General features: G+C 40.3%; 2 protein-coding genes across 7 annotated transcripts in view; one reads left to right on the plus strand and one right to left on the minus strand.

Annotated features, from left to right (window-relative positions):
* Window positions 1-24604, plus strand: part of polr3h (polymerase (RNA) III (DNA directed) polypeptide H) — an 80982-nt gene that overhangs the window by 19390 nt on the left and 36988 nt on the right. For both annotated transcript variants that reach the window (XR_005635224.1, XM_039765474.1), the window contains exon 3: window positions 15504-15621. Coding sequence is in view for 1 of the 2 variants with exons in the window: in XM_039765474.1 (XP_039621408.1) it covers window positions 15564-15621 (58 nt within the window). In the remaining variant the exon portion in view is untranslated. The remainder of the gene's footprint in view (window positions 1-15503; window positions 15622-24604) is intronic.
* csdc2a (cold shock domain containing C2, RNA binding a) overlaps window positions 1-24604 on the minus strand; it is a 29751-nt gene that overhangs the window by 3926 nt on the left and 1221 nt on the right. The window contains exons 1-3 of one of the 5 annotated variants that reach the window (XM_039765478.1): window positions 20374-20646; window positions 6650-6871; window positions 3049-3171 (exon numbers count right to left, since the gene is read on the minus strand). In XM_039765478.1, the coding sequence (XP_039621412.1) occupies window positions 3049-3171; window positions 6650-6822 (296 nt within the window). In that variant the 5' untranslated portion in view covers window positions 6823-6871; window positions 20374-20646. Of the gene's footprint in view, window positions 1-3048; window positions 3172-6649; window positions 6875-20213; window positions 20308-20373; window positions 20647-24604 lie in introns of those variants that run through there. The other 4 variants (XM_039765476.1, XM_039765480.1, XM_039765479.1 and 1 more) reach the window with 4 other exon arrangements.

Here is a 24604-nt window from a genome sequence, read left to right on the forward strand (position 1 = left end):
ATTTTTTTTATATAATAGAGAGACATTATTAAATTCTGCCACTGGTGATGTCTCCTGTAATAAAGTGGAGACTTGCAGCAATATCTATGAACCCAAATCACCCCCTGAACCCCCTCTACTGCAGATGCTTTCCATAGTCCATGGATTCAATTCTTCAACAAGACATCCAATTTATTAATGCGAGATTAAACATGTAAAACCACACTAAACCAGGAAATACAAAGAAGCACAGTGCATGGTTCCAATCCAACAAGAAATTGGCACAATTATGGAATACAAACATACACAAGAATAACAAATTCTTAACTGTTGAGAGGAGAGAAATTGATAGAAATCAGAGAGGTAGTGTAGTTGATGGATGGGACACTAGCATTTCAGCCAGCAATGACAAAAGGGTCAGCATTTTTAAAAACATAAATATTTGCTTTCTTACCTTAACCCTTTATACAAATATACCTGGACAATGCTGGGTACTTTGTCCAGTGCTTTTATAAAGTGGCTTTCTATGATTATCAGAATACCAAGGCACTTGACATGGAGCAACTTTAAAATTGTCAGAGACATTTTCAAACCCGCTTAGCCTTGATCAGGGTTGCAGGGGATGGTGGAGCCTATCCCAGCTAGCACAGGGTGCAAGGCAGGATCAAACCCTGGACAAGGGCGCCAGTCCACTGCAGGGTGAACACACACACACCCTCCAACCACACACATGGGCCAGTTTATGATCACCAGTCAACCTAACCTGCATGTCTTTGAGCTGTGGGAGGAAGCCGGAGCACCCAGAGGAAACCCACACAGGGAGAACATTCAAACTCCATGCAGGGAGCACCTGGGACACAAACTCTGGTCTCTTTACTGCAAGGCAGCAGCACTACCACTGTGCCACCATGCCGCCCAAGAATTGACAACCAACACAGTGCAATTGTTTACTTTGGTTGTGTCAATGATTTGTTCATAGCTGAATAGTGAGCCTGTGTTAGGGATTGACTTGCAACTGTGTGGCTTAGGACTTGGAGCATACACCACAAGATAGTGGTTAATTTAGAATCCATAATCTTATACAGTTATTTCCTAATAGTTGTTACTATAAAGCAGTTGATGCAAAGTAATCAACTATGAAACTAATCAGTATATATAGTGGTGTGAAAAACTATTTGCCCCCTTCCTGATTTCTTATTCTTTTGCATGTTTGTCACACAAAATGTTTCTGATCATCAAACACATTTAACCATTAGTCAAATATAACACAAGTAAACACAAAATGCAGTTTTTTATTTTATTTTATTTAGGGAGAAAAAAAATCCAAACCTACATGGCCCTGTGTGAAAAAGTAATTGCCCCCTTGTTAAAAATAACCTAACTGTGGTGTATCACACCCGAGTTCAATTTCCGTAGCCACCCCCAGGCCTGATTACTGCCACACCTGTTTCAGTCAAGAAATCACTTAAATAGGAGCTGCCTGACACAGAGAAGTAGACCAAAAGCACCTCAAAAGCTAGACATCATGCCAAGATCCAAAGAAATTCAGGAACAAATGAGAACAGAAGTAATTGAGATCTATCAGTCTGGTAAAGGTTATAAAGCCATTTCTAAAGCTTTGGAACTCCAGCGAACCACAGTGAGAGCCATTATCCACAAATGGCAAAAACATGGAACAGTGGTGAACCTTCCCAGGAGTGGCCGGCCGACCAAAATTACCCCAAGAGCGCAGAGACGACTCATCCGAGAGGTCACAAAAGACCCCAGGACAACGTCTAAAGAACTGCAGGCCTCACTTGCCTCAATTAAGGTCAGTGTTCACGACTCCACCATAAGAAAGAGACTGGGCAAAAAAGGCCTGCATGGCAGATTTCCAAGACGCAAACCACTGTTAAGCAAAAAGAACATTTAGGGCTCGTCTCAATTTTGCTAAGAAACATCTCAATGATTGACAAGACTTTTGGGAAAATACCTTGTGTACTGATGTGACAAAAGTTGAACTTTTTGGAAGGCAAATGTCCCATTACATATGGCGTAAAAGGAACACAGCATTTTAGAAAAAGAACATCATACCAACAGTAAAATATGGTGGTGGTAGTGTGATGGTCTGGGGTTGTTTTGCTGCTTCAGGACCTGGAAGGCTTGCTGTGATAGATGGAACCATGAATTCTACTGTCTACCAAAAAATCCTGAAGGAGAAGGTCTGGCCATCTGTTCGTCAACTCAAGCTGAAGCGATCTTGGGTGCTGCAACAGGACAATGACCCAAAACACACCAGCAAATCCACCTCTGAATGGCTGAAGAAAAACAAAATGAAGACTTTGGAGTGGCCTAGTCAAAGTCCTGACCTGAATCCAATTGAGATGCTGTAGCATGACCTTAAAAAGGTGGTTCATGCTAGAAAACCCTCAAATAAAGCTGAATTACAACAATTCTGCAAAGATGAGTGGGCCAAAATTCCTCCAGAGTGCTGTAAAAGACTCATTGCAAGTTATCGCAAACGCTTGATTGCAGTTATTGCTGCTAAGGGTGGCCCAACCAGTTATTAGGTTCAGGGGGCAATTACTTTTTCACACAGGGCCATGTAGGTTTGGATTTTTTTTTTCTCTCTAAATAATAAAAACCATCATTTAAAAACTGCATTTTGTGTTTACTTGTGTTATATTTGACTAATTGTTAAATGTGTTTGATGATCAGAAACATTTTGTGTGACAAACATGCAAAAGAATAAGAAATCAGGAAGGGGGCAAATAGTTTTTCACACCACTGTATAAACCAGTATTTTGTGATTTTTGTTTTCAGCAGCAGCACTTCCATTAAAAGACTTCTCTACCACATATGCAAAATAGCCTGCCATCCATCTTCCATATCCACATATTGCATTTAATTATTGAAGTACCTTTCCCTGAGCTTCTGCTTTGTAAAATGTTTTACTTCGCAAGCTTTGAAAGAATTGCCTTCCACTGCCCTTGTCAATACCAAGAAAAAAACATGTTTTTCAGAACCTTCCATGTGAATATTAACAAGTAAGCAGCAGGACTTTTGAACATAAATTCCACAGACACTTACTCTGAAATGTGGACGAAAATGTCATCTCCACCGTCAGCTGGTGTGATGAAGCCGTGGCCTTGTGATCTTGAGAAGTTTTTGCACATGCCCTTGTAAACAGGGCCAGCTGAGGCCCTGGCAGTGCTGCAGGAAAACAAACACAGAGCTCTGTATGAGACATGCAAGTCATGGTAAATTCACAGCAAGCAAAACAAATTCAATATAATAGGAGAGGCCAAGTTTTAAATTATTTTGGAAAGAATTGCAGCCCCCATTAAAATGGATTGAGTGTGTCTTTTCCCAGGCATAAACAAACATGTTATTAAGCCCTGCTTAGACTTACAAAGGAATTAAAATAAGAAAACAGTGATCCTGTCAGTTCTGCGATGTCTGCTATTTTATCCCCTCTGCCTTATAATTGTCCCACGTGACTTATCTAAAGATTGGACCTCACGTTTTTGCCCTGTCTGCCTCAGGCTTGCTTGTTTCAAGACATCTGTAGCTTCAGATCACTCAGGCTTATCGTCTTCTCCTCAGGCTTAAACCAGTGTTGCATACAGATTACCTGATCCTGCTAGATTTGAAATTCTGAAGGATTACAATTTGTCAAGTGGGTTATAGTGCAACATTTATATGCTTAATCTGAATAGTGGGGTGACATTTGTAGCTTTATCAACCCATCAACACCTCAATGCACCCCAAAGTCTGGCCCTGTCATCTTCATGGGTATATAATATTAAATACAAACAGCCTGATCCAACTTGCTAACAGCATTCCTTATGAGACTTACCCACTATTACATTCAAACTAGTTGCAAGAAGTAGGCTGTATTAATAAGTAGTAATTTGTTGGCCACCCTCAACTACATATAGTGTTCAGTTAGGTGATGCCTGTAGCACTAGGCAAGTCTTAATTAGATTATATAATGTTACATACACAACCTATTCTTGTTAGTTAAGAGCATTTCAGTACCCTAAACATCATTTTGGTCAATTCTTAAGAGACTTGTCTTGTGCTACACACAAGCCTGTAACTTTAACCTCTCAGTTTTGATATATCACCCTCCAGATTTATCTGGCATTATACTCAAATGGCCAAAGCCTGTACGGTTACTTACGTCATCTAATGTTTTTCTTTGGCTTCTTTCTTGTAAAAGTAGATGCCTTTAACATATCCCCTCGCCTTCAAAATTTTAAAAACATTTCATCTGATCTTGTGCCTTGTTGTTTAGACTACACCCAAAAATTCTGATCGTATAAAAACTCAGAAGTCATGATAGTCTGGTCCTAGCTCTCATCAAAAACATCATACATTACAATTAGCCCGATACTCTCAGACCTGAGAAGTCTATAACATGAAATGATTACTTTGTTCTTACAAACAACCTGAATCCTGCTTATTAGAAGGATTTAGTTCTTTAACTCCTAAGTCTTTCTCTTGCTGTGTTTACTTTGTTCAGTGTTATATAAAAATAACCACTTTCTGTTAGATCTGAAAAGGCTCCAACTTTAAATTCCAATTCTTGCAATATTACTATCCAGATAATACACTCATTGGCTACTTTATTAGGTACACCTTACTAGTACTGCATTGGACCCCCTTTTGCCTTCAGAATTCTTCGTGGCATAGATTCAACAAGGTGCAGGAAACATTCCTCAAGGATTTTGGTCCATATTGACATGATAGCATCACACAGTTGCTGCAGATTTGTCGGATGCACACCCATTATGCAAATCTCCTGTTCCACTGCATCCCAGAGGTGTTCTACTGGGCTGAGATCTGGTGACTGTGGAGGCCATTTGACTACAATGAACTTATTGTCATGTTCAAGAAACCAGTTTGAGATGATTTGAGCTTTGTGACATGGTGCATTATCCTGCTGGAAGGAGCCATCAGAAGATGGGTACACTGCGGTCATAAAGGGATGGACATGGTCAGCAACAATACTCAGGTAAGGCTGTAGGATTTCAGTGATGCTCAATTGGTACTAAGGGGCCCAAAGTGAGCTAACAATCCATTACACCACCAACCGTTGATACAAGGCAGGCTGGATCCATGCTTTCATGTTGTCAACGCCAAATTCTGACCCTGTCATCCAAATGTCACAGCAGAAATCGAGAATCATCAGACCGGGCAAGGTTTTTCAAATCTTCCGTTGTGCAATTTTCGTGAGCCTATGTGGAATGTGGCCTCATTTGCCTGCTCTTAGCTGACAGGATTGGCACCCGGTGTGGTCTCCTGCTGCTGTAGGCCATCTGCTTCCAAGTATGATGTGTTGTGTGTTCAGTGATGCTCTTCTGCATGCCTCAGTTGTAACGAGTACTTATTTGAGTTGCTGTCTCCTTTCTATCAGCTCTAACCAGTCTGGCCATTCTCCTCTGATCTCTAGTATCAACAAGGCAATTTTGCCCAGAGAACTGCCACTAACTGGATATTTTCCCCTTTTTCTGACCATTCTCTGTATATCCTAGAAATGGTTGTGTGTGAGTGTAAAAATCCCAGCAGATATGCAGTTTCTGAAATACTCTGACCAGCCCGTTTGGCACCAACAATCATGCCACATTCAAAGTCACTTAAATCACCTTTCTTACTCATTCTGATGCTCGCAGGTTGTCTTGACAGTGTCTACATGCCTAAATGAATTGAGTTGCTGCCCTGTGATTGGCTGATTAGATTTTTGTGTTATCACACAGCTGAACAGGTGTACCTAATAAAGTGGCCAGTGAGTGTATGTCAAGCACTACATACAAGTGTCCCGATTTTCATTAATCTCTGAAGTCTATTATTTTAACCAGTCCATCTAACAGGTTTCTTTCTGCAAGGTGCCCATTTTCTCTGCACCATTTGATTTTTTGCTTGTGGCTGAATACTGTATACTGAAAAGGTCTGATCCATCAGCCTCTCAGAAATCTGCACAAGTATCATCATAGTTTGATTCCTACACTCAACTGATGCATTTGCATTGCAATTGATCTTGCCTGAAAATAGATTTCAGCAGCCTTACCCTCTTTATTAGCACTGCAGTCAAGATGCAGGATCATGTTGCCTCTCAGACATCTGTGAACAGAACCCCTTTGACTCATTTTCTCAAAAACGTGAATCAAAAGGTTTCAAACTAGGGGGCCCGATCCTGTCAGATTTCACAAGCCTGCAGCTTAGACCGAAAATGTTTTGTTTTTGTTTAAAATTTTAACAAAAGATGCAGGACTCACAAAAAAATGACTACTAGGACCAAAATGTGCTTCCTGCCAGGGGAAGTGAAGCTAAGCAGAGCAGCTTAAGAGAAGAGACAAACAGGCATTTGTATTTTGGTCACCCTGGCCAGACCTTTTGGCAACCACCAGCAGTTTAGAACAAGGCAGAGCTACGCTGGGGACCAGTCAGACCCCTCTGCAGTGTCTCCTGTTGGGAAGTGTTGGTGACCCAGCTCAGATGACAAATAAAAGAAAAGCGGATATAAGAAGCAAATTGGCATTGGATAAATTGCAACTACCATTCTGAGCTTCTGAAAACCTAAAGAAAAAAGCCTCAAATAAACCTCCCCAGTGTATCACAAAGCAATACGAAAAAAGAAAATCCCTTTCTCACCCCACCCCCAAACCACCATACAGTGAATGCTTACGCAGAGTAAGTCCTGGTGCGCTTTGTGGGTAATGGACTGGGCAGGTCCCCCAAGAGTGGTGGACCCCTTTCCCACACCCGGCTGCCCTCTCTCAGAAAAGGGAAAGAGAGAGAAAGTGGGGTGCGAGGTGACTGTAAGGGCTGTGTGGGTGATGGCAGACCCGGGTCCGCCATGCTGTTGGTCCTTTTGGCAGCTTCAGAGGTCCTGGTCTGATCCGCTGACCTACTGGAGACAGAACAAAAGAAACAAAAAGGGACAAGTGTGTTTACAAAATTGAGGTGAATTGATAGGAAAGAAAGACAAGCACAACAATATTCTGAAATGCATTTAGTCCAATTCAGGGTTATGTGGGGCTGAAGCCTGACTGGTTACATTAGTTGTAAGGCAGGAACCAACCTTGGACAGGGTGCCAGTCCATCACAGGGTCTACTAACACGCATGCGGCCAATTTAGAATTACCAGATAACGTAACACATCTTTAGGGATGTGGAAAGAAAAACAGAATACACAGATAAACTTTTATGTAGCGACAGGGAGAACATACAAACTACACATACTCTGGAAAAACTGAGTAGCCAGACAACAGCACTCTAGATACTAAGAGAGCACGCAGACTCCACACAGACCCCTGAAGATGGATTTTGAAACCAAATCGAAAAGTGAAACTAAAAAAATCAGGAGTGGTCGCCCCTAGACTTTCTAGTATACTCTGATATGGGGATGGATATTTAAGGAGTAAACCGCAAGAGAATGATTACATTTTTATATTGTGTACAATCAACAACAAATCTCATTAAGAATAAATTGACCAATTATTATAAAAGTAAAGTTGAAAGAAAAAAAAAAAAAAATCGGACTCTTCAGCTGCATGAATAAAAGGTAAAATACCACTTCCGGTTAATGGAAATAGCCCAAAAGTTGGTAGAAATCTACATTTTGTACCTAATACTTGTATGCAAAATTTGGTTGACCTAAGTGAGAGCTTACTCAAGTAATCTTTACAAACACACAGGCAGAAAGACACACAGACATAATTCCAGAAATGGTATTTTCTGACTCAGGGAGGTTTAAAACGTTGAGATTCATCAACATTTCAAAATGGAATTTTTAAAGGATTCCAATACTTTCCCTATACTTCGGATTTCAGAAAATCAGGGAGGTCCAAAACGTTCAGATTCATCAAAACCTCGACATCAGATTTTTGGACGATTACAATACTTTCCCAATACTTTGTATACGAGAAAGTAAAAAACAGAGACCAAGTCAAAAATTGAAAAAGATAGAGACAAATTACTTTGAAGCATACTTTTGTTATGAAATTGGGACAGTAAAAATGTCGTTGTTTTAGCAGTTCTCATATGGCTATGCTCATTCCTGGAGAATATTTTTCAAATGGTGTAACATTTATTAGACACAAAGAATGAGAGCAATCTTGAAACTTTTGAAAGACCAACAGTTGATTTGTGAGTTACATGACTGAAATGGATTGAAGACAAATAGAACTCAATAAAAGGGCTGTCTAGATTGTAGGAGTGGGCAAAGTATAGATGAAACCCATGCGGCATGGGTGTCAGAAGCCCTTGTGCTACTTAACGAAATATTTAATATTCCAGCACTAACGTGGTGTTCTTAACATTATCATGCTAGAGTCGGCTGCTGTAAGTGTAATAAATTGCCACACGGTGTCAGCCAAAAATATAATTAAATAACTCCAGCTTTTACCATACAAATAAGGAGGGTCTGTAGCACAGTCACATAGATGGCAAGTGTCTATATTTTTAGATGCTTGCGTGCCCTTATCTTGGGTGGATTTTTAAATAAAATCGGTTAGCGGTTTTATAAGTGATTTATTTGGTCGGTTGTGGCATCTGTGAAGGTGGAACTTAAGGTGCGACTCCAGATCACTTTACAAATGAGTATAAAAGGCAACTGTTTACAAATGTGAAATAAGTAAGTTAGAAGGAGAAAGGATTTCTTGTAGTATATCAACCAAAATGGATTATTTCTGCAGTTTAACCCATTTGTTTGGTAAGACAAGGAATAAAATGTTGGGCCCTTGAGCAAGGCCCTTAACCTGACAATTGATCCAGGGCCGCTGTACAATGGCTGACTCTGCACTGTGAACACCAATGGTGAAGCAGAAAGACAATTTCCCTTCTGGGATTAATAAAATATATTAAAATAAAAAAAGATGTACATACTGAAAGAAACTTCCCAACCGTGTGTTCAGGAAATGTGTGTGTTTCTGAAACGTTTCAATGCCAAGTCCAAAGAAGATGACAGATAATGGAGATCGTTTCAGTTTTGGTATAGTGCTGTTAATTTATCTATTTTTCCTTCGTCAGTGGCAACAGATAAAACCTGTTGATTTTATGAATTTTTAGGAATCTCAGTGTCATGATTTTAGGTGCTAAGGTGCAGACTTTGTACATTTTTTTAATCAAGTTTTGCTCTTAATTTGGGTAATATCCCAGATATCTGGCAGCTGGAAGTACTTGAACCATAACTTAATAATGAGAGTTACAGTAACACACACTACCAATCAAAATGTATTAGAACACCTCAGTTTTTCCTGCAAATTTATTCAGTTGAAATGCAATGAATAACCTAAAATGGTGAAAAGGTAAGCAGTAAGCTGACAAGAGGTTTAATTGTAAAATTTAGGTTAGCAAAAACTGAAAATAAAAGAAATATCAGAAAAATACAAATGGGCCTTCTTCAGGGAACAACTAATAGGTTACAACCTACAGATGTTCTGCAGCAATTAAAGCAAATTAAGCCTTGCAAGTTGAAGCAAACAATTTGCACAAGTGTCCCAACTTCTGTTGATTACTTAAAAACCCTCTGCCTGCCTTAAAGCAGACTTGGAACAGACTCTGTTACTACACCTTCTGCAGTACAAATTGTACATTATTCCAGTGATAATGGTAAGAAAACAGCGAATAAATGAAATTAGACAGAGCATTATTACCCTTAGAAGTGTAAGCTTTTCATTTAGAGAAATTGCAAAAAAATAAACGATGACAACAACATTTATTTCTAGAGCACATTTTCATACAAATGATGTAGTTCAAAGTGCTTTACGTGATAAAGAAAGAGAAAAAAGACAAAATAAATAAGGAAATAGAGAACACTAATAAAAGTAAGGTCCGATGGCCAGGGAGGACAGAAAAAACAAAGAACAACTCCAGACGGCTGGAGAAAAAAAAAAAAATCTGCAGGGGTTCCAGGCCATTAGACCACCCAGCCCCTTCTAGGCATTCTACCTAACATAAATGATCTCAATAAGTCCTCATTGTATTCAGGGTTCTCATGGAAGAACTTGAGGATGACGGTCATGTAGACTTTTGGCCTTTAATCCATCAATGTAGGGACATCACGGTGCTTTGATCAGGTGGTGGTGGTGCAGATGTCCTACACAATCCAAAGGCAAAAGGAAACTGGAAGAAACTCTTATAGGAAGAGATCTGGCAGAGCCAAAGTCACAATAGAAGTTTTGGAGGGTCACCAGCTTGTGTGATCTCAGGCGCCTCACAGCACAAGAGCTTCAAACACAGCTTAACAGTGCAGGTTGTAAAAAGCAAGTGTGAGTTTCTACTGTAAAGAGGAGAGTTTGTGCTGCAGGTTTGACGGGGTGAGTCGAAGTAAGAAAGCCATTCTTTAAAGGACAAAATAGGGCCTGGAAATACCAGCTGTAAACTATAACAGATTGGATGGATAGGCGTCTCGCAGGACAAGAGCTTCAAGCACAGCGTAACAACGGTGCAATAGCCAGATCTCCAATTGTTTATTTGTTCTTGTGCTTTAATTTCAGAGTACAATGAAATTTTCACTGGTTTCTGGTCCTGGCAAGACTGTTTTTTATTATTTTTCAATTTTAGGAATGCCTTTCCTAATCATATCCAATCAACTGAATTGACCACAGGTAGATCACAAACAATCTGTAGAAACATCTCAGAATGGGATGTACCTGAGCCAGACTTCAAGAGACATGGCAAAAGGTATATGAATACTTTTGTCAATATGATATTTCACGCTGTAGCTGAAGAAATTGGTCTGAATACTTTTCAGATCTACTGTGTATGTATATATACACAGGGGTGGGCAAAAGTAGGCCTACAGTTGTGAGTATGTGAGGCCAGTAATTTTAGCACTTATTATGGCAGAGTGCACTTAAGTACAATCTTGTGACATTCTTTTGAGTTAATAATGTTATTAAAGCTATTGAGTTAATAGAGAGAGGTTGGAAGCAGGCTCTGATACAGCAAGTTGCTGCACCCACCATATGAAAAACTACCTTAGGATCCCAAATTAGGACCCAAGGGTGACGCCTCAACACCACACTAATTTGAATGGAATGGAACATTGTGAGGTTTTATTACAGGGTCTGGAGTGCCAATCTTGCCACCAACCCCCAAGTTTTCCCAGCGGTTGGGAGACCTGCTACCAGGGCTGGATGCAGGTTAACGTTATACCCTGGATGGAACAATTACAGGTTAAGGGCCTTGCTCAAGGGCTCAATGGAGTGGAATTACTTATGGCATTTACGGCATTTGAACTGGCAACCTTCCAATTGCTAGTGTACTGTAGATCCCTAGCCTCTGAGCCATCACTCTGCCCTAGTTAATAAAGCTGTTCTATTATTCATAACCTGCATGTCTTTTTCCACACAAACAACTGTAAACCTACATTTGCCCACCACTGTATTGTGTATTTTATATATATATATATATATATATATATATGTGTAAGCAAAGTATCATATTACGCATGGGTTTGTTCATTTGCTTATGCAACAAGAACATTTCTCAGACATAAGACATTCTCTTATGTAAAGGCTAGTTTGATCTACTTGGGTATTCTACAAAGCAAGACACAGCTTGAATGATTTGTAAGCATACAGCTGTGAGCCCTCCTTTCGTCATTCTCATTTTATTTATATATATATCACCATCTCTCTCTCGCCCTCTGTCTATATAAAGCCAATAGTTCCAATGTAGAAGACATTCACTGGTGTCTGAGGAATTATTCAGTGTTTAGGTAACTAGGCTCATCATAGGGGACATGTGTTGTGTAGGCCAGAGGGGTTCAGGTTATCATCTGTAAGGCTCTTTTGGCTAAGATTCCATTCAAGATCTGCTTTGTAAGACATATTGTGACCATACTTACTATGAAAGTTGAATATAAAATAAAAATTGACTGAGCACATTGCTCAAAAAGAATGGGTCTAACACAACCAAGCCTATTTGGTAAATTCTATACCCTTGAGACTCTCTGATCGATGTATAGTGTGTATACATACACACATATATATATATATATATATATATATATATATATATATATATATATATATATATATATATATATATATATATATATATATATATATATATATATATATATATATATATATATATATATATGTATATATATATATATATATATATATATATATATATATATATATATATATATATATATATATATATATATATATATATATATATATATATATATATATATATATATATATATACACACATATATATATATATATATATATATATATATATATATATATATATATACACACATATATATATATATATACACATATATATATACACATATATATACATATATATATACACACATATATATATACATATATACACACATATATATACACATGTATACTGTATATATTTATATAATATTTAAGATAAAAATGGATTGATCAATTGCTGCATTCAAGAAGAATGAGTTCAGTCCTTCACTGTGAGGACCTGTCACCTTAAACTCTTTATATATTGCTTTATAAGAGTGCTTGTTATAAAACATGTTATATTCTTTAAATGTCCACTTTACTAGGTACTTCTGCCTTTACCCTGTACTGTAATGGACTACATAGTCAGGGATATAACCATATGTGCATATAGTATTATTTAAATTCACTAAACAGATACAGATGGATCATGTGTATGTCTGTTTATGCCAATAGAGATGAAAAATGGACAAAACTTAAGAGTTAATTAGATCTGAACACGGTAAGGTAATGAGCACAAGATACAACAGTTCAAGTTCAGGAATAGCCACCCTGGTGTAAGGTTTTCAAACATGATAGCATCACAGGCGTATTGAGAATGGGCTGCAACTCCAAAAACATTTTGGCTAGTGTGAGTCGCATCGTTGGAAACAGATTGTTGATCAGAGGAGTTGACAGAACCCGATGTAAGTTGTGCAGAGAAAGGGCGTTTGCAGTCAGTCAACTACAGCAGTGATACAGAAAGAGAAATATCAGAACTCATAACTTGTCATTGCTTGACAGCGTTATGCTGATAGCTGCTATAACCCAAACGGGTTCAACTCTGGTCAGAAAGAAGCAGAACGCAGGGGTGGGGGGGGACATTTGTATTGAGTTAAGGAATGTAAACGTTGGACACCAGTGGACAGAAAATGCCTCATGTGGTCTGGTGAGTCCTAATCCTACAGATTCAAGGGTCAGGATATTATGAATATCCCAAGACTCCATGGATCCATTCCTGTGAGTTATGAACAATAGAGGCGAGTAGTGACATTGTAATGTGGGGTGTGTTTTTTATGGCACGCAAGATTGAATATAAATGCAAATAAAAATGACTGCCAAGCAGGTACTTCCTAATGCACCCATATGGAGATGGATTTTTTAGCAGGATAACACTCAATGCTACAAGGCTAGAGAGACACTTGGTAAAGTTCTATCTATTCATCCACCTTCAAACAAACTTAATCTAATTTACAGTCACGGGGTGGAATTGTTCCAGAAACATAAAAATATTCCACCTGAAAGTGATCACCTGCAGGGTAAACAGATCTTAATCTAATCAAGCATCTTTAGGATGAGGTAGAAAACTATTTGGGGAGAAATCCAAATAGACTCATGGAGCACAATGGAGTCAACATGGACATTTTGACCTTCACATCTTAATCTTTATTTTTCAGTATCAACATCATCTCACACCTCCAATGTCCAGGGTTTGGATCCTGCACTTGGCCACTGCCTGTATGGAGTCTGCATGTTCTCCATATGTCAGATTGGGATTTTCCTCTCACATACTCAGAGACATTCAAACTGGGTTAAGTGAAGATTCCAAATACAGGCAGGCACTGAATGAGAGTGTGGGTACAATATGTGCTTGACAGACTGGCACTTTGTCCAGAGTTAGTTCCCACCTTAATGCCAGTGTATTCCAGAACACACCAGTCCATAACCCTAAACTAGATTAGGTGGTTAATGGCGCTTTTCCACTGCATAGTACGGCACAGCACGGTTCAGTACAGCTCACCTTGGTTCGGCTCGGTTTGCGTTTCGACTGCAGTTTAGTACCGCTTTAGAGTGGGCGGGATTATTCACGTGTCGTTATAGTTGAAAAACTTTTTCATTCCGCGTCGCCCCATCCAGCTCTCGCTGGATCCGCTCCTCGGCTACCAACGAGAGGAACGTCTGTACTTCCTCAATAGACCACAAAACAGCCATTTTTGGTTAAAACAAAATGGTGCGTCTGAACCTTTGCTGGCTGTGCTAAAAATCTAGCGGGTCTGTTGTGTCTCGTGTCGCAAGTTCAGTGACGCAGTAATGACGATTTTCTCCGGCCAATCAGTGACCAGCAGAGTTTACACGTCACGTTTTGGTAACGGTTCGGCGCGCTTGGAACCTCGGCTAAGGTGGTACTAAAAAAAGGACCAGGTACCAGGTACTGTTCCCAGTGGAAAACCCCCCAAAAGTGAGCTGAACTGAACCGTGTCGTGCCGTACTATGCAGTGGAAAAGCGCCATTAGTAACACTTGCATAATAGTCAAACACTATTCTGGACACACAAATTGTTAGTACTTCTGTGGCTGTTCTTTGAAAACAGGATCTATAAGAAGATCAGAGAAGATACCACTAGTAAAACCTAAATCCATAAAGTACCCTCTACATGATCTTGGGTAAGTCACCTACCATGCTTATTTACCAAGTTTATTTTTTTTAATGTGAAAGTGCTCTCCAGGGATGGTGCCTAATAACAGCTTGCTCACTACTTTTTACTGTAGTTAAAAAGAAAGCAAACCTGTTCTTCCTTGTAGATGAATATGTAAGTGCCCACAAACACTCATTCAGACAAGTAAGGCCTTCAGGCAGAGTGGCAGCCACATTTGCATTCCCAGCCAGTTGCTAGGTCACATGAGCAAAAATAGAATATGCCCGGTGCTCAGCTCGCTGAGGAGGAATATAAAAGCCCTCCGCTGCATGTCCCATCCTGAAAGAACTACAAAACACCCATGCAACGTGTTTATGCCAGAACGCCTCAGGAATGGATTTGCACACCAAAGTGCAGATGCTGATCTGCCCCATTCCGCAGTCTGCAGCTCACATCTCCATATGCAAAGCAATTGGGGGGATCTCTCCTCCCTATTCCCCACACACGCAAATGTACAGGAACTCCCTTCTCAGAAAAGCTTAGGATCTTACATAAAGGTGCTGTGAAGGTCTAAATCTTCAAAAGCCAGTTCCTCCTCTTCCTCATACCTTAAATCATAAGCTAATTAACAACACTTAGAAGCAGGAGGCCTCCGCACCAGACTGAAGATTTAAACCTTGAAGGCTCTTTCCCTTCCAGTCCTCCCACATGTTTGTGTGCCTTGCTCTCTTCAATGAGACACATTATTTTTATCCACAAGCTTCTTTAATGAGGAGTGTGCCAATGTTTTTGCCATATGCCGGTTGCCATGGTAACCTTGAAAGGAAGTTGTGAAATGAGTATTGGCTAATGTGTCAACAAACATTGACCTCCCTTAGTAAGATCTGAAAATATTTTCTCACTTTCCTCAGACTTGAGCGACAATTTAGTGCCAGAGCAAGAACAGAAGAATGCCATTTTGACCCCAGGCAATGATGGCAGCAGAGACAAATCTTAACTATTCAGGCAAGCCGAGGAGAGCCATGTCAGGCAAGTACATCCGGGGGCACCATCAGTGAGTGAACAAGGATGGGGTGTCTTCTTACTGGAGATGAATCTTCTAGTCCTTATTATAGTGCCTTTCCAGTGATCACTATGCTAGATCAACACCAAGCAGTGACAATGTGATCTGTACCTCTAGCATGTGGTCTACTGTCAACCTAATAGACCACCCCACCTACAAGCAGCCCAGATTCTTCACAAAGATATTAAATATAACATCTTCATTTAAAAAAAAAAAAAAAGAAAAGATTCACATAGGGCAGGGGTGTCCAACTCTGGTCCTGGTGGGCCACAAGTGGCTACAGGTTTTCATTCTAACCCTTTTCCTAATCAGTCATTCTAAATCCTTTTCCCTTCGTTTTAATAGCCCTGTTTTTAAGGATTCAGTGCTCTGAAATGATTTGTTTCTTCATTATATGCCAGTCAAAAAGAAATGAGATGTGAAACGAGCCAACAGATGACCAGCTAAATTGGAATGTCAAACTCTGGCCAATGTCACTCCAACCAGTCTCTTAATGGGAAGCCAGTTCTTGCTGTTAATTAAAGTCATTATTGAATATCAGGACTTGTTGCTGCTCTCATTCTGTTGATTTTCTGTTTTTTCCAAGACCACCGACGAGATGTTTTGGTCACCTGAGCAGTCCAACATGACCGAGACCTTCACCTTTCTTTATTTTCAGGTTAGCTGGTCCTGTGGCGGCTTGTTTTGTGTCACATTATTATTTAGCTGCTCATTAAGGAAAAACAAAACAACTTAAGGGGTCTGAGTCACGTCAATTAAGGCAAAACAAGTTAATCAGCAGCAAAAATGGCTCACTGATTTGGAAGATGGGTAGAATGAAAACCTGCAGCCACTGTGGCCCACCAGGACCGGAGATGGACACCCCTGACATAGGGCATGGATCATCTAGGACAACCACTTGTGATGTATCACAATAAAACACAAAGTGTCCAGCCCTGCATCTGACTCACACAGCAGTTAGGGGTACTTAAGTGTCAGCCATATCTGTTTACTTGTGAGGATGTTTTCATATAAACAGTTGTATCCTCACTTCACATTCTCCTCTTATGCACTAAATTTAAAATGTGTGCCGCCCACTTCTCTCTCTCTCTTGAATTTACTTTGTTCTTCTTGTTGTATGTCTTATGTCTAAGATAGGTTACATTTCACTGTGATTCTGTAAAAGGAAAATCACTTTGAAATCATCAAAGGATGGATGGGGACAAGTACTTGTACTTTTCCATTGATTACAAATGCTTTCCTACATTTTGTTTATTTTCTGAGTGAAGTTAAATTCCTCTTATAGCCTAATGCTATGTATGGCCTGAGAAAGCCCTGAAAGTGAAAGTGGTTTTACAAACAGAGATTTGTCATTATGAATGGGATGGAGGTGAAGTCTAAAAAAGTAAAAATTAAAATGGGGCAAATTTTCCTGATACATTTAAAAGGCATTTGAAGGCTAAAGCACCACTACAAGTCTAAACTGGATTGAGCTGGTTTGAGAATGTCAATTTAATATCACTTGGACATTGATGCAGAGAAGTGGTAAAGCGATAGTGCTTCAGAATAGAGAATATTTAATAAGCAGGTTAACCGCATGCACTCTTAAAAATAAAAGTGCCGAAGTGGCTCCTCAGAGTGATGCCATAAGCAAACTGTTTTTAGTTCCAAAAAGACAATCAACATGAAGGTTCCAGAATCCGTGATTTATTTTAGATCTGTAATAGGTTCCATAAATAGACATGAATAGATAACAGATTTATGAAATACCAATAGGTTCCTGATTTTAAAAGGACTCTTGCTGCATACAGTAACACTGGCTTTCTTGATCTGTGTCGCCTACTAGACATTAAAGATTTCTCTTTTGTCCACATATTAGGAACCTTCATAAAGAGCCAAGTTCATATATGTTCACAGAAAGAAATGGTTCTTTGCCAGGTAATAATTCTACGAGAAACCACAGAATCCTGTAAAGCACCATTAAGGGAACTGCTGGTTTTAAGAGTGTAGGCACATATACAGTCATCCATTACCTGAACCCACTCAGTCTAGTTTTAGGTACACAAAAAATAAATTGCAAATTGCGCAGGGAAAAATAAATGGAATAACAAGGTTTTTTTTTTTTGGGAGGAGTATGATTATTATATAAACTGTGCTGTCATATTAGTAACTTAGATTATTCCATTTCCAATACTGTTTTTTTATTTAAATGTAGTTTGTTTTTTTTGTATTGCTAAGTCTTTCCTATTTAGTTTCTCTTGGTCTGTCCCAGAGTGCATTCATCCTCAAAAATAATGGCAATGTTTTCAGAAATTTGGCATTCAACTGAAATTAAGTGTGGGCAGCAGGGTGATGCTGTAGTAGCACTGGTGCCTCGCAACAAGATTCATGTTCCAGGTGCTCACTGGTTTGCATCTTCTCTTTGTGTCTGCATGGGCATAAACCAGTTGCTCTGGATATTCCCAAAGACATGCAGGTAAGGTGAGTTGGCATTGCTAACATGGCCCTATATGGGTGTGTTCATCTCATGATGGACTGGTGTCCTGTCCATGCAGTGTTCCTGCTTTGCCCCCTACACTTGATGGGGTGGGGCTCCAACTACTCCAACACCCTGCTTAGGATACGCTGGTTTGAAAATGGACGGATGGATGGAAATGCACGTTTCCAGCAACAGAACCGTGTGGCATCCGGTGCTCAGAGGTGGGCACCGGATTGCCACAACCCTAAAGTGGATCAACAAGTTACAAAATTAGATGGAGGAGAATGTCGTTTGATTCGTTTCAAAATGTGCAATGACCTAGAATTGTTACAATCTGAAACAGGCAAGGGTTTGAGGTTACTGTATCCAAGTATACTCATTTTAATAAGTTGCACAGTTTTGTTAGCGTTGCTTGTGTTTTTGCTATATGTGTAATCCCTGTATAGCGCCCTGAACTCTTTAATGGCAGTACGCTTGATTAGAATATTCTGGGCTAAAAACGAAAACGTTGCCGTTTACAGCATTCTTTTATATTCCATGGTACCTTAAAGCGAGATAGCAATCTAAACTGAAAAGCACTTTGTTTAAAAAACAGTGAACAGTAGGAAACGTAAACCCGGCGTAATTGATAGAATACACTTTTAAGAATGGCGGATTTTTATTGATCGGTAGATAGACCGATCGACCCTAATGTGGGTCATCACCACCAAACAGAAATAAAAGCAAACGCATATTTGGATATGAAGGCACACCCCCGAGAGAGAAAGAGAGAGAAAAAACTGTATAAAAAAATATCCAGGAAGAGATAATTAACGCCACTGATCACATGAAAAGGCCGACAGATCCGTGGCAGCCAGTCTTAAGACTATCAAAACAAAGGCGTTTCGTCACATCGCTTTTTCTAGAAAGAAAGAGAAAAAATAAACTCCAAATGAATCTGTTGTTGTTTGGGGAAGGAAGGCGGTGTGGTAGGATTCCATTTTCGAATACTTCAACCACACGCACAATCGATAAAAATGTAATGAAATATAAAAGCAATCAAAATTCACTACGTCGTGCCAAGCATTAAAAAAGTGACACGCACTCTGTGCCGGGAAGCTCTCTGTTTCGTCAGCTACCCGTCACGATAATTCGCAAGCATGGCCCGGTAACGAACTTGCACTTCCATTATGGACCATCAAACGCGGACTAGATGTTCGATTTAGGATTTTACATTTTATTAAAATAACGGTCTGCAAAGGCGAGGAGTGCGTGAACATCCCCATCATCTGCACCGCACAGACACGCACCATCATTCCGCAGCCACTACATGCATTTGAAGGTGACCGCGGCTAGTCTGCGGATCGGAGGTCATTGCCATTGACTATGGTAATTTACCGTTAGACACGTTAGTGGCGTCAGGAAGACTGGGTCCCCATGCCCACAACATGTCCTTGTAGACCACAATAGCATGTCGGAAAAAATAGCAACTGAAGATAGGTGGGCGGACAGATTGACAGGTAGACTGTTAATTAAGGATAGTGATGGCAGCGCGGATATGTGGGAAGACAACAGCACGGTAAATCCGTTAAACAGTCTGTCTTCGGCGTCATTAATCAAGTAACAATAACGTGTGATACTGAAGTATAACAAAGCAAGCGAGCCCGTCTGTTTAAATAAACAGCTGTAAGGCACACAACACAGTGTCTTAACAGAAAGGGACATGCAAGGGTTGTATTTATAGTGATTAAGTATCATATGATAGTGACAGCTAGATGTGGTAGCTTTGTTTTATTTATTTCTTTTTATTTTGGGGGCAGGTAAAAGAAGTAAAACGGTGTTTAGGTGTGGTTTTACATCGGTATTGTATTTGCGGCGAGGTGGATATCACAAGTCTGAAAATCTAAAAACAGATGGTATCACTCTTTATTGTATCATGAAGCCTCCGGTTCCCCATTCTCACCGATTATTCGGGTGTTGCTATCTTTTTTCAGAATGGAGTACTATTAAACGATTAGAACAGTATTATAATTATTATTTGTTTTTGGTTTTGGATTTAAAAAGAATTGCCCTATACCACAAATCCCCCAACCCCCATCGTGTCGAATAAGTATTACTTACTCATCCAGTTGTTCGCATCTGGAGGGTGTGGAATTTTCGCAAAACAAAAAAAAAACTGATTTTAGAAACAATAATGCATTCTTTTCTAACTAAATACCCCGTAAGATGTTTGCGACGCTACACTCCACGTCTGTCTGTGTGTGGATGTGCACTATGGTACCTTGCAGTCCTCGCCTGTCGCCGCTGTTGTCCTTCGTGTCGTGTAAAGCTTGACAGCTCCCGGAGCAGCTATAATACTTCGTCGGGCTCAGCGAGTTGTAGCGCCGACTCGTATATTTCACTCCAGTCCGGCTTTAGTAGGAGCTTCCCCTACTGACTGTCACTGGGCACCTTTCCTCAGACTGGCCGGCAACTGCTTTTTCCAGCTTAGTCCCCCTCGGTTGCGTCCGACACCATTATCTCCGTCTGCAGACAGCGAAACGCGAGATCGTGAACCTTTTTCTCTTCGTGAGACACGCCCCTTTTCGGTGAGGTCACAGCTCTGATCAAAGACGCTAAGTAGCGGCGACGGGGTAACAGGGAGAAAAATTCTAATACTGAAATAATAATAAAAGTATTAAAACAAACGTAAAACAGCGAAAGCAAAAAAAAAAAATCAGCCCTTCCTTTTACATGCAAGTAGGTCGACCTCTCTCCCATCTTTAGATGTGACCAGAATTGATTGAAATATAGCAATGCTGGAGTTTGTGGGAGGTCGGAGTCCGGGTGATAACACCTCAAATAAAAGTGAAACTTGCTGCTCCATAAAAGCTAGCTATTAATAAGTGCTGCAAACTTTATGGTTACAGGTTTAGGTAGACGTACTGACCCCATGGTTGGTGCTTCTGTCTCATAGTTTGAAAGACCCAGTTCAGTAAACGGTTGTTGTATGAGATTGGCACATTTTCCCAGTCACCTCCTATACGACAATACAATTCATGGTAGGTTAAGTTGATCATTCTAAGGTGGACTCGTGTGAGGTATCGCTGGTTTTGGGGCTTGGTCAAATCTCCCGTCCAGGCATGGTTATCTTTCAGTGCACCCATACTCTTAAGTATAAAGATACCCGAGTGACACTTGAAAATAATGCCGTAGGGGGAACCATTTTTGGCTCCCAAAAGACCCATTCACATGAAAGTTCCAGAAAGAACCTTTATTTATTTAGATCTGTATCAGGGTCCATACAGTGAGTAACTACAAGTACATGGGAACAGATTTGTGAACTTGCTGCATGCAACAACACAGGCTACAGTACAATACAATGTATTTTTTGTAAAGCCTAAAATCACACATGAAGTGCTGCAATTGGCTTTAACAGGCCCTGCCTTTTGACAGCCTCCCAGCCTTGACTCTCTAAGAAGACAAGGAAAAACTCCCAAAAAATACTACTTGGGGGAAAAATAAATGGAAGAAACCTTGGGAAAGGCAGTTGAAAGAGAGACCCCCTTTCAAGGTAGGTTGGGCGTGCAGTGGGTGTCAAAAAGAAAGGGGTCAATAAAATACAATACACAGAACAAAACACAAGTAATCCTCAATACAGTATAACAGTAAAATAAAGGCTACTTTGGGGTTTTCTTAATCTGTTAGCGCCCTGCAAAGAAGCATTGATTAAAGCTTTAGTTTTTTTTCTGTATATTAGAACAGCTCAGACGCATTTTTTCAAAACACCAAGTCTTGGTGGCTTTCAAACCCCAAAACACGATATGGCAAAAATTGGTTCACCCCAAGGATCGGGTGCCCCGGCACAAGCAGAGTAATATAGTTTATGCAGTTAAGTGCCAAGAGGATTGCTGTTAATCATACATTGGGGAAACCAAACAACCACTGGCGAAGTGGATGGCACAACACAGAAGAGCTACCTCGTCAGGCCACGACTCCACAGTCTATTTACACCTACAGGACAGTGGTCACTCTTTCAGTGATGAAGATGTGCACATCCTGGACAGGGAGGAACGCTGGTTTGAGCGAGGAGTCAAGGAGATCATTTACGTGAAAAAGGAACAACCATCTCTGAACTGAGAAGGGGGCCTAAGGTACGTCTTTAACCATCTTACAATGGGTGATTGCAGTCATTCCCCAACTCTCTGTGAATGGTACTTATGGCCATTGATCAATGGACGATTTAAATATCATTGATCACAAGGCCCATTGTTAGTTAGTGGTGCTAGTTCGATTATATAGGCCAAGGTACTGTTTTATAAGGATGGAGAACCCTGCAGTTATCTGAGACCGAGTTTGCTAAAAGACACCTGAAGGACTCTGAGATGGTGAGAAATAAGATTCTCTGGTCTGATGAGACCAAGATAGAACTTTTTGGCCTTAATTCTAAGCACTATGTGTGGAGACAACCAGGCACTGCTCATCACTTGTCCAATACAGTCCCCACAGTGAAGCATGGCGGTGGCAGCATCATGCTGTGGGGGTGTTTTTCAGCTGCAGGGACAGGACAACTGGTTGCAATCGAGAGAAAGATGAATGCGGCCAAGTGCAGGGATATCCTGGACAAAAACCTTCTCCAGAGTGCTAACAAGACAATGACCCTAAGCACACAGCTAAAATAACAAAGGAGTGGCTTCACAACAACTCTGTGACTGTTCTTGAATGGCCCAGCCAGAGCCCTGACTTAAACCCAATTGAGCATCTCTGGAGAGACCTAAAAATGTCTGTCCACCAACGTTTACCATCCAACCTGACAGAACTGGAGATGATCTGCAAGGAGGAATGGCAGAGGATCCCCAAATCCAGGTGTGAAAAACTTGTTGCATCTTTCCCAAGAAGACTCATGGCTGTATTAGCTCAAAAGGGGGCTTCTACTAAATACTGAGCAAAGGGTCTGAATACTTAGGACCATGTGATATTTCAGTTTTTCTTTTTTAATAAATCTGCAACAATTTCAAAAATTCTTTTTTTTTGTCTGGCAATATGGGGTGCTGTGTGTACATTAATGAGGGAAAAATTAATTTAAATGATTTTAGCAAATGGTTGCAATATAACAGAGTGAACAATTGAAGGGGGTCTGAATACTTTCCGTACCCACTGTAATTGAATGTGGCAGACTTACCAACAGCAGAGATAAACACATAATCTGCACTCACTGCACAAATTATTTGGGATACCTGTACACCTACTTATCCATGCAATTGTCTAATCAGCCAATCACACGGCAGCAGCATAATGCATAAAATCAAGCAAATACAGGTCAGGAGCTTCAGTTAATGTTCAGATCAGCCATCCAAACTAGAAAAAAATGCAAAGTCAATGATTTTTGTTTTGGGCATTTCTGTAACTGCTGAGATTTTCACACACAACAGCTTCTAGAGTTTATTCAGAATGGTCCAAAAAGCAAAAACATTCAGTGAGCAGTGGCCCTGTGGACAGAACTGCCTTGTTGTTAAGGGAGGTCAGGGAAGAATAGTCAGACCAGTTTGAGCTGGCCGAAAAGCTACCATCACTGAGATAATCGCTCTGTACAACCGTGATGAGCAGCAAAGCATCCCAGAAAGCACAACACAGCAGACCTTGAGGACAACGGGCTACAAAAGCAGAAGACACCCTGGGTTCCATTCCTTTCAGCCAAGAGCAGAAAGCCGAGGCTGCAGTGGGCACAGGCTCAACAAAACTGGACAGTTAAAGACTGGTTAAAAAAAAATGCAGCCTGATCTGACAAATCTCAATTTCAACTGAAATATACAGACAGTAGAATCAGAATTTGGCACCAGCTGTATGACTTTGTGTACCCACCCTGCCTTGTTGTCAACTGTCCAAGCTGGTGGTGATGTATTGGTGTGGGAAATGTCTTGCGTGGCACTCTTTGGGCTCATTAACACCAATCAGTCATTGCTTGAATGCCACAGTCTTGAGTATTGTTGACAATGTACATTCCTCCATGCCCACAATTTATCCATTTTCTGATTGCTAACTCCAGAATGATAATGCACCATGTCAAAACACAAAGGTGTCAAACTGGATTCATGTATTCATGACAAAGAGTTTGGTGTCCTTCAGTACTTGGAGCAAATAGAATGACTTTGGGATGTGGTAGAATGGGAGTACATGAATATGTAGCTGACAAATCTGCACAAACTGTACGTTGTAGTCAGGTCAACATGGACCAGAACCTCCAAGGAATATTTCCACTATCTTGTGGATTACAAGCCATGAAGAACTGAGGCTGTTTTGAGAGCAAAAGGAGTCCCTACTCAGTATGTTTGTAAGAATTTGATCAGTGAGTGTACTGAAAGGTATAACGTTAGGGTCCCTGACTGTTACATCCATCAGTTGTCTGGCCTGTGGGAGGCTGAAGCCTTTTCCAGCAGCATTGGGTATAAAGAATTCTTGGAAAAGGAACCCTCATGTGTACAAATCAGTTCCCACCTTATAAAGGTTACAGAAAGAAAGGTATGACATATGGA

This window comes from Polypterus senegalus, chromosome 10 (genome assembly GCF_016835505.1).
Source record: "Polypterus senegalus isolate Bchr_013 chromosome 10, ASM1683550v1, whole genome shotgun sequence".
Classification (NCBI taxonomy): Eukaryota; Metazoa; Chordata; class Cladistia; order Polypteriformes; family Polypteridae; genus Polypterus; species Polypterus senegalus.